The 11,121-nt window shown below is 39.3% G+C and overlaps 1 protein-coding gene across 1 annotated transcript; it reads right to left on the reverse strand.

Moving 5' to 3' along the window:
* Positions 1-1,972: 1,972 nt before the first annotated feature.
* On the reverse strand, positions 1,973-10,561 carry LOC114547609 (uncharacterized). Its single transcript, XM_028566877.1, has 5 exons — positions 10,364-10,561; positions 7,650-7,703; positions 3,408-3,515; positions 2,928-2,953; positions 1,973-2,711 (listed from the first exon to the last, which is right to left on the reverse strand). Exons 1-5 carry the CDS (start codon positions 10,485-10,487, stop codon positions 2,580-2,582), a joined length of 444 nt encoding a protein of 147 aa, XP_028422678.1. The 5' UTR covers positions 10,488-10,561; the 3' UTR covers positions 1,973-2,579.
* Positions 10,562-11,121: the final 560 nt, after the last annotated feature.

Below are 11,121 nucleotides of genomic sequence, written 5' to 3' on the forward strand. Positions count from 1 at the left end.
CCAAATTAGGGCTCCAAACAGTGTAGGACTCCATGCTGCTTATTATCAAGGCAACTCTTTCCTTAATGCTGTATACATTTGTTTTTGACATCACAAACATGTCTCTTTGGAGATTATTTTTTCAAGGCTTTTATTATCTGATAGAGCAGCTGGAGAATGACATGAAAGCAGAAAGAGAGAGCGCGTGAGAGAGAGAGAGAGAGAGAGAGAGAGAGAGAGAGAGAGAGAGAGAGAGAGAGATGGTGTATTCTTTTTGTCTTGTAATCGCGACTAGTAGTCACTTAAGAAGATATGTGAAAATGCCCTTAGACCTCAGAGGGTTAAACCAAAAGTCAGCGTTGACTTATTTGAACTTGGTTTCGTAACTTAAATGACGTTACAAACGTACTTATTTAACCCAAACCATGCTCCTTTCCTGCAGGTTTAATGAAATGCTTGGTGGGAAGAGAGGGAGAGACCATGCTCTACTAACCATCAGGGGAGAGGAAGAGGAGAGGGTTTCTGGGGACTCACATCAGTGGACCACCTCGAATGGGCAATCAACTCCTCCTGCCCTGGTTGAAAGGGCTCAACAGCAGCTCTACTTCTTACGGACACTGGCAAAGAACTGCTAAGAGCCTTTCATCACTGCTCCGTTGAAAGTGTTTCACCATACTGTCTGACTACTGTTGAAATATTTCTATAATCTAGATGTGTTATTCTCAGTATTATAGTTGTATTGCCCGTATAATGTATAGACTCGGGACACACAGATAGTTAGCTTAAGCTTTGGTTACCTTATAGTTCAGAAATGTCAGTCTATGTTTTTCTGTACCAGACGGAGAGGTGGAACGGGAGGGGGTGGCCTCTGAGTCTGTGTGTGTGTGTGTGTGTGTGTGTGTGTGAGCTGGAGAATCTGCCTGGAGAAAGGGGAGAGAGGGAGAGAGAGAGAGAGAGAGAGAGAGAAGGGTGACGCTGATGTTAAAAGATTAGGAATTTGGTTAGACGGTGTTCATAATCTGACATAGACTTTGCTGACTTGAACTCCGTATACTTTTGTCTGCGGTTAGGGGAACTTAGTCTCATTTTTGTGAAGCCACAATTGTGTTACGTAAACCTAAATGCTTGGACTTCAGTAAACTTTCTTGACTTTAATCTATCGTCTCAGTTTTGATCCCTGAGTTCTGGTGTCATTATTCTCATTAACCAACGCGCGAGCATTAGAGTGTATCGATAACTGGAGTCAGATCTTCCTCTGGCTTTCGGGCCAGTGCTTTTCCCTGAATTTTCTTCACTACCTGGTGTGCAAATTGTACAGAGGCCGACAGAAAAAGTATCCAGAGACTCGTTAAAAACTGCGGGGAAAAAAAAAATCACTGAATCACCCCGCCATCTCTGCAGGACACCTTCAGGACCCGCTGTATCTGCAGAGCTGACAACATCGTGGCAGATGCGACCAACCCCTGTCATCACCTGTTCTGTCTGTTCACCTCCGGGAGGCACTACAGAGCACTCCAACACAGTTTGGTTTTTTTTTCATCCAAGAGCCATCACTGAACTGAACAAAATCAAACATTTCCCCACCTTGGTGTCATGAACTAGATGTGCAAAAATACAACCCGTGCAATGCTGTTTCCATGCTTTCAAAATGCTTATTCATATATTTATTGACTGGAATAACTGTGAACTGTGTATTTATTCATTTTAGCACTTTTATTTTCAGGTATTGCACAGCACATTTCGTGGCGCACAAGCTTGTGCAATGACAATGAAGTCTATTTTATTGTATTCTAAAGAAACACACCTCTGACACTTTTTTTGTCTATGAATACAGAAAGATCCTGCAAGTGGCGAAAGTGCTACAGAAAGAAATGTGAGTTGAGATTAAAGGCTGTTTTATGGTTCTGCGGAGGCTCCACGCAGAACTTTCGCCGTAGCCTACAAAGCTTCTGGGGGGGTTGTGTGGCTCGAGGTCATGGTGCAAAGGACCCTAGGGTGAAGGCACAGTTAAAAAGGATTTTTAAATTTTTATAATGATGACAAAAATGTTGCTTTATTAAAGGAAACTGGGACACATCATTATGTAGATATGATTAAATGTCCCATTTGTTTATGCTCTGACATAAAAACAAGTAATCAAAGTACAAAGAATTGGTCAAGGCTCCTCTGGTGCTCAGATGTGAAACTGGACTTCTCTTTTCTAAGAGTTTTTTTTCTTTCTTGGAGGTAAATATCGCCCCCTTGTGGAAAATGTATAAAGTGCGTGTTAGTGCAGAGGTTTTCTGCTGAGTGGAGCTGTGTGTATTATGTGAGTCAGTGGAGCAGTTTGATTTTCCTCAGAGAGTGAAACGTAAAAACACAAATTCACACATATTCAGGCTTTTTTTTTTTTTTTTTTAAATGGCTGAAACCTTGTTTATGTTTTAAACAACACAACTCCACACCCAAATAAAAAGGAATTATTACAAGTCTTCAGACGGACGCTTATTACGAAAACCATAATGCCACGTTAGTGAGGTTCAATTACATGCGTAAAGCCGATCTAGGTTCGAGCCGCAAAAACGTGAGGAGTAAGAGGAATAGGCCGCCTGGTTGACCTTTCACCCAGTAGCCATGTTTGCAGGGTTCACATCATCTTGCAAATCACTGTGCCCGACATTTATTATTGCATCGGACACCGCGGCCACGGGATGTTCTGGTTGGCTGGGAGGGCCCAAATGGAGCATTTGAGTCTGTGGTTGAGAGTAAATAAAGGTTACGTATGGGAACCTGGACCTTTTAATACAAACATGCTTCTTTCAATTAACAAAATACAAGAAAGTTAGAAAACATGTATTTTTGTTTGTGTGATTACAAAGTATTTCGGTTTTTGGATGATAGACAGAAAAAAAAAAATTATCAGTACTACTAGTACAATTATGGCCCAGTCTTTAAGGTTAACATCTTACCTCTAAAGGTGTCTTCCTGCTCCCATCTGTAGGGAAGAACAGTTTGACTTATAACTATGATGTTAATATACCAGACAAAGCACAGTGTCATATTCTATCCAACTTGCGAAATTACATGTGATTTAGATATCGTCGCTGTCGGGCAGAAACCTTGTATCTCCAAAGTTCATCATTTAAATTTTTTCATACACAATGCTTTTTATGTCTGTCTGTAGGCTTTACAGATATTTAAACCATGACGAGGTGATTTATTCTAAGAAAAAAAGCTTAATAAAAGGTTTTCAAATGAGGCTTTTACAATTTCTTGAAAAGCAAAGGTTTTGAACATACAAGGTTTTCACCCGACAGCGACGATATAAGAAAGAGAAATTTAGGCAAATCTCAAAAGAGAAGTATAAAAGGGAGAAAGGAGTTGTCCAATGGTACAGTTCGCAAATTACGATAGTGAATGTGTGTAATATGATCTCACAGTCCCCTCACCTGTGTTGTAATCACGGACATGCTTCCTGATGAGGCAAAACTTGAAAATAATAAATCCAGCAGCCAGGAACAGGCCAATCCCACCTCCGATCAAAGCGTACTTAATTTCTGGAAACAAAAACAACCAACAGGCATCATCGCACGGCCAATAACAAACAAGACGCAACGCAATACAGTGGCAGAACAGAACATCGGTTTGAGTAATGCCAGCTCATGTTCAGGCCTCCTGACATACTAAACAACGTGTGTGTGTGTGTGTGTGTGTATTTCCCAACTTGTTTACTTAGGAGATGATAAAATTCTCAGTCATGGTATCATGCGTCTTTCTGAAAATTGTATTGCATCACCAGTGTTTGCAATTTGATTCTGGAACGTCCATTAATCCCTGGGGGGGGGGTTACATTCTCATGAGAAATTAACTTCTTGAACAAAACACTGGCAACCACTTTTACAAATAGGCCAGTCCTGCTTATATCTGAAGCATATTCACTTAACAAACAAGACAGATTGGAAAAATGTCCAGATTTCCGGTCAATGAGCATGAAAGGCCAAGTTCAACATACAGCAAATGCCAGATTGTGACAACTACAGACCATATTTCAACTATTAATGGAAGCCTTATTAACACAGTTATTATAGCCTATTTCACATTTTGGCCCACCTAGTTGTGCGCCAAACCAAAAACACAGGAAAGTTTTTTTTAAACTGCAATTACCGGACATTCAAAGCAGAATGGGGCAGATTTGCCGACTGAGACTCAGAAATCCCCCCCCAGAAGGAACTCTTTTGATGACTTATGTAGGGCTTTGTGTCAACAAAAATGCGACAAAAAGCATACAAAAATGGCGGAAAAAGCAACAAATTTACAAAAAGGTGACAAATATCTGAGAAAGCCACAAAAACGTTGGAACCAAAACAACAAAAATGAGGAAAAAAGCTACCAAAATGTAAAAAAAAAGAAAAAAAAAAAGTGCCATGCGGTAACAAAAGCTCGTCAATAAACTCTACATGTCTGGCCCTCAGTGTGATTCTCTTTTTCCAGTGTGGCCCCTAGTGAAAATGAGTTTGACACCCCTGCTCTACATGGAAGTTTTTTTCACTTTGTAATTACTACACACAGGCACAAAATACATAAGTGCATTAACAGGTGGTTTTTTTTTTTTATAACTCACACGTTTGAATTATATTAAGGCTATAGTAAGGTTTATATTAAAGGCGAGCCGCTTTGAATGACAGGTGGCTGCCATCACAAGAGGCAAGCATAGACTGTAGGCTTAATCCACTTAACCCACGTTATTTCCTTACAAGCCATGTAGCATTTAAATGGCTATTTTTTAAACGCAGTCCAGCGCAATGTTCACCCCACAGACGACGTTATCTTCACTTCACCTGTTCAAATGACTTTACCAGTTTAGATAACACACTCGACTGTCCAGCTGTTACAGAAGTTCCTAAGCACAGACATTTCACAGTTGCCTCGTTAATGGACTCATGCAGAGTCTACTTGTGACCCTTTATCCAAGGCTGTGACCAGTTCTCCCAGTCTTAATTTCTTTCCCTTTCCTTTTATCCACTCATGAACAGGGGCGGGGCTAGAAGGGGGGCGCGGGGTGGCACCCGCCCCCCGGAAATATGATTACCCCCTCCTGGTGCCCCGCCCAATCCATTGGGCTACAGTGTGTGTGTGTGTATAAATATATATAAAATGTGTGTGCATATATAAAAACCGAACACTAAGAAAGGCAAACAGCATTGTGGGTAATCCCTTATCTCCTCATTTGAACTGCTGTATTCAGGACGATGATGGTGTGCTCCTCTGTTTACAAAAAACAGATCCAAGTTCTCTTTTGTTCAACAGGCTATCAAACTCCTTAATGAATATAATAGTTAATGAAGATCCTGTATGGTAACAAGGTTATATTTATTTTCTCTCTTCTTGTTTTCCCAGCTGGTCTGGAACCCTACTCAACCAAACCCCCCATGCATGAGTGCCCTGGTCTATGTTATGAGTAGTGATGTCTACATGTTACAGTCTTTTTTGTTTTTTGTTTTCTTGTCTTAATGTTGTCAAAAATGCCTTATGATTTCCCCACAGGGACAATAAACATTGGGCCTCATTCACCAACCGTTCTTACGAAGAAATGTGTTCTTAAAGCCTTCTTACGAACTTTTTACGAAGATTCCTGCATTCACTAATGTTTTCCTAACTTGGATTTGTTCTTAAGTAAGAACAAAATCTACGAACACTTAAAAGCACTCTTACGCACATTTGAGTGATTACAATTTGCTCCAAATGATTGCGTACTGCATTTTATTTAATTCTACAGTCGTTTATAATTATAGTATTGTACTGTAATGTATTTCTGATCATTTGTTGAAAAAATATGTTATAGTAGGCAAAAAAAACACTAACACTGCAATTTACATCAGCAATTAAACTGATTAAATCTTGCGTTATTTGGTGATTGATCGCTATTTATAGGGCCAAAATGCAGTGGTAGAATGTAACAAAGTACAAATTCGTCCTAACTGTATCTGTACTTTACTTAAGTAGACTCAATAGTGCATAGCCTACTTTTGACTTTTACTTTGTTACATTTTGCAGCAATTATCTATACTTTCTACTCCACTACATTTCTACAACGTTCCGTTACATTTTTTTGATCAGTTTCCCACCAGTGAAGTTTGGTTGCCATAGATACTGTATATATGGGGCACCGCTGATCCAAGCCGGCTCCGGTGCTGCAGAGCCCGGGCGCAGCGCCGCTGACCCTCGGTAATACAGCCTCCGGTAAAAGTGATAATGAAAACATTTGTTTTTATTATTCCCGTTTTTAAATCAAAGTTGCTGTATCTATTTCTCTCCACAGCGTTGTTTACTCCTCCGCCAGGCTGCGTAAGACGCGTTCATATCTTATTTATTTGGCTGGACCTCTTCACATCTCCCCATGTCCGCTGCTTCACACACTTTATTTGCTTACTTGCATGGTTAAAGAAAATAAAATACAACCATGAATAAAACCAACCGCATTCCGATTCTAACAACACATTTCCGTTTTATGCTGGTTAGGATAGGAACTTTTAAAAAAAAGCCAGGCTTTGTTTGTGGTAGTGGACACCTTCTTCTTTTACTAAAGTAAATATGTCTCTGGTTATTTGTACTTTATTTAAGTACTGAGATTCAGTACTTCCTCCACCGCGGCTCCGACAATCTCCGAAAACCTGTCTCCCAGGAGGTGCACAGGAAGTGTCATGTCCTTATATGGGAATTTGCGGGGCGTTTTCTTATGCTAATTAGGAACAACTGGCACGCGCTTTCAGTTACGAAGACGTGGGATTCATCAATCCTAAAAACACAGATGTGAACAAATCTGCTGTTTAAGAACACGTCATGAATCCGGCGTAGACTTTTCTTAGGAACCTTCTTAAGAACATATTCAAGAGAAAACTTAGGAAGATATTGGTGAATGAGGCCCAATGAACTGAACTAATGTTTCCATGACTCTCCAAAATTATGATAACAATTGTTTTTTTTAAAGTGGCAGACTGAACTTATAAATGTGTATTGTATAATTTTTTTTCGAAAATAAAAACAATTGAAATTTATAATGAATGTTATATGTGTTATTTAGCAGAATTACATTGTGTTGTTCAATCCTATCCAATACTTCCTATATTTCTAAGCAGATTTTCAATGCTGTATTCAGATAAATTGCGCCCCCTGACTGATTATAATTATTGGGTGCCACACCACCTAAAACAATCCTGTAATCGTCCCTGCTCATGACACCTAAAATGTATGCTGCAACCCTCTGTAGCGGTCTTGCCCCGAAGGTTGGGATCCATTGACCTACTCAACATCAATATTCCTTGGATTTTTCAGATACCAAGAGAACGAAAAACCCTAGCACATAAAAATGGTTAGATAACACTAGGGTAAAGTAATGTCATCTTCTCTTGTCTTTTTGTAATTTAGTCAAACTGACTTTTTAAGGTTTTGTTCTAAAAACTTTACACAAAAATGTAATAACAAACACAAATACATTTTACAGTGGCATTATTTAAGTATTGTTGCTGAATGAATGTGTCAACAGATGCTACTTGGACCATGTTGGCAGTCTAACAACCCAGCCTAGACTTAAGGACTCGTTGGAAATTACCTCAACAATTTACAGGTAATTTCCAATAAGTCTGAGACTGAAGACAGAGCGGTTGTGTGTTCAGCGTAACCTGTTGACCCACCTAGTTTCTCTGTAGAATCTGCTCCATCTCCTCTCACACTAGTCAGCAGACACTCTGAAACACAATTGTTTTCTGTGAATTATTTTCAGGTCACAGAAACAGGCTGTTAAAACAAACAGGAAGCAGTAACACCACAGTGATGTTGATATCAGATAACGCCAAACGGTACAAACAGTTGCACAATAGTGATCAAGAAGTGAAGATTGAATGCACCTGCAGTATTCTGCAGTACTTTCTAAACATTGCTGGGGCAGTAGCATTGTAAATGCCTTGCTCAAGGACACCTCGGTAGTGGTCATTGTTCCCATTTCACCACAATCCTAGAGGGGCTGGAGAGGTTAATCACATGTGTGCACTTAAAGGCTTTATACCAGTGCACAGTTTTGCAAACACTTTCAATATCAAGTCTTTAAATAAAAATTGTGTGGACTTGATAGAAAAAGAAAACTATAAAAATGGGTTATTAAGAACAAAATACTGTATATCAATAGGGACCAAATCAATCAAGTTTATGGGAAATGGGATCTTAGTTGAGAGAAATACAAACAACTACGCAAACCATCCCTATAGTACAGTAGATTTGAAAAGTTAACAGTTTAATTTTGTCTAAAGCATTTATTTTACGGTGTATAAAACAAAGGTGAATATTTGGATTAGTAGCTAGACTGTCCACTGAAGAGTGTAAATACTTTATGTGTCAGCTTATTGTATGCAAGTGTGGGAATTATGAATTTCGATTTAAGATTATGAAATGCCACTTTGAAAAAGAGCAGGATCAAGACATGCTTAATGGCTTGTTCACATAAGGTCCATGTGATCATTACTGGACCTTGACAGTCATTCTTACATCCACCATGCATGTCTGTTTCTGCATCACACACAACTTAGAGTGGGATATTAAGTTGTAGACATGCAAGGCAAAATATAGGAAAGAAAAATCCAATGTTATGCCAAAATATCCTTGAGCCAGACAGCTGCTCCGGTTCGGACGCAAAACGACAGAGGAGTGGTGGTACCGTGGGTGGTAAGGTATGACTGTAACTGAGAGTGGAGCAGGGTGTTGCTGCAACAGAGCATACATGCTCAGCAAATGGCTATCTTACATTTTATAACCCCCAGTCGCATTCCTCTGGCAGCTCTGGGACCTGGCCTGTTGTTGCTGTATGTGAGATCCTAAATAAAAACTAAAGTACAGTAAGTGCAGGTTCAGCAGAAATCAGACAATCAAGAAACATAGAAAATGAATACCGTGACATTTAAAATGGTCATTTTTCTGTTAGCATATTGTAGGATTTGATTTTCTTGCAGGGGCGGAAACATGCAATTTCCCCCCAGGGATCAGTACAACTACAGCTTTTGTACCTTGCTGATGGTCATAAACAGGAGTTCAAAATGTTGGCTGGTTGCAGGGTTTGAACCTGTGACTAGTCATGGGACAATATGTGTTATGTATCAGTCTATGGTAATTTCAGCTTAACGTGCCCTGAGTGTTGGGAGAGATAAAATTTCCAGTGACCAGAGCTCGACCTCTTAAATAATGTGTCATGTCCAGCAAGTAGAGCATAGGCGGTCTGACAGCTCTCCGTAGCTTCAACTCACAGCCCAAATTAAGTTTTAAATACAAGTTTTGCAGATTTTGCAAATCCCTGCACATTATTTCACATTATCATTGTTGTGTTGAAATTGGCAGCAACACAAAACACATGGAATTGAATGTATTGATTTGTTTTATTTCAATAAAATATGCCACTTCCCTACAAGGCAAGAGAGCAGTAGCCCAGGTAAAGAAGCATTGAAATAGAGAACAAAGGGATTTGCCGACAAAGCATTAAAAAAGTTGTAAAGCCTTCATGTTATGCCTTTAAGACTGATTTATTTTTACCCCAAGAATCATTGAAGAATCGCTACCCTCCATCACACCTACCATACAGTACAATGCAGAAGTTATTACCATAATGTTGGAACGTTTACTGGCAGTTAGCTTACAAGCTTAATTTGCTAGCTAAAGGCTAATAGCTAACTTGAACTTGACATTTCAGATACTTTACATTGCTAAAAGCTTTTTTTATCTACTCTAGGCTATTTCCGCCTGGTCATGCAGATGTCTCTCGGTTTCTTTGTTTATACTACATTTATTAGCAATTATTACATTTAAATATGTAATTAACAGGTAGCTTAACCACACCAAATTGTGATATCCAGTCAAAAGCTGAGATGGCAGCTCCTTGGATCTACTTGCTAGCTTAACAGGAGTTTAGCTAGGGCTATAGTCCCCTTCATTATTTGTTTAAGCTAAGACTCCATTAAGTGAAATACCAATATCGCTGTTCATTAATAATGGTATTTTTTAAGACAACAAGTGGGGGAAGTTCAAGTAATTTTTAACTTTTACTGGCTTTAGCTAAGCCTTTGGCTCTCTACCCAGCTAGCTTGTGTTAGCTGTCTAATAAACTGTATGTGGCAGAGAGTGCAGTAAGATTAGCTACATAAATTAGTTACCAAAGTTAGTTTTTAACCCTTGTTTTGTAATTTCGTATCCTGTTATCACAGAAATTATACACTTATATAGAAGAATAGTTTTTATATGGTAAAACAGGTGACCTTGCTGATAGCTAATGGTTTTTTAACATCTTCACCACAGCATGTGCTGCTAATACATCTGTATAGGTTTGATGAATATTATTTACTACAACATACAAGTCAATTGTACTCACCAGTGATAAGGACAGCTCTGATGACAGCTGACAAACACCCACCACACATCTGAAATGCTATCATCTCGTGTGGTGTTTCTGTGCAGTTCACTGACTTCTTGAAGTGCTGGGAGTCTTTTTTCATACATGTTCTTAATGGTGAGCCATTTCCTGAGCTTGTGGGTTTCAAAGCTTTGCGATGAAAAGATGATGCGTCTATCTGACTTTCGTTCAATGTCCTATAAGCTGCTGTAATGCAGGGCCCCACCCATTTCTTGAGATGAGTTTTAGAATTAAAGCGCTTCAACAATCAAAGGAAATTTGAATTCATGCTAGTTTGCATGCATTCTTTCATGTATTTTCAGCATGCACCTCCTGATTGGCGAGCAATATTAAGAGTCTGCAGTTATAGTTGTTATTATATTAGATTGTTAGATGTAGGTTAATGATGTTGTGGTTTGGGTAGAAATATTTGTGGGTCAGATGTAACCCTGGCAGCCATAATGCCACTCAGATGTATTACTGCCAATAAAATATCAGGTCAAATATTAGGTCAAGGTCTTGGCTCACGCAAACTACACTGGATCCAATTGATAGTGTTTTCTGGCAGTTAGTGTTCGACCACGTTTATTATCTCAACTTCTTCATGCGATGATGATGTAACTGCATTTGCAGCGTGTTAATGCTCTCCTTTGATTGGTCAGCCGCTGGGCGTATCAGCCCTCGGGGGTTATCAGTTATTGCAGTTCTGTCATTACTCCCCTCACACATGGCCAATA

This window comes from Perca flavescens, chromosome 21 (genome assembly GCF_004354835.1).
Source record: "Perca flavescens isolate YP-PL-M2 chromosome 21, PFLA_1.0, whole genome shotgun sequence".
Lineage (NCBI taxonomy): Eukaryota > Metazoa > Chordata > Actinopteri > Perciformes > Percidae > Perca > Perca flavescens.

Bases quoted from the DNA above. Each gene is read 5' to 3' on its own strand.
- LOC114547609 (XM_028566877.1), bottom strand. From the start codon at position 10,487: ATGAAAAAAGACTCCCAGCACTTCAAGAAGTCAGTGAACTGCACAGAA. The intron at 2,954-3,407 runs GTGAGGGGACTG...TCTTCCCTACAG, and splicing joins TGTCCGTGATTACAACACAG to ATGGGAGCAGGAAGACACCT. The intron at 2,712-2,927 runs GTAAGATGTTAA...TCTCAACCACAG, and splicing joins GCAGGAAGACACCTTTAGAG to ACTCAAATGCTCCATTTGGG.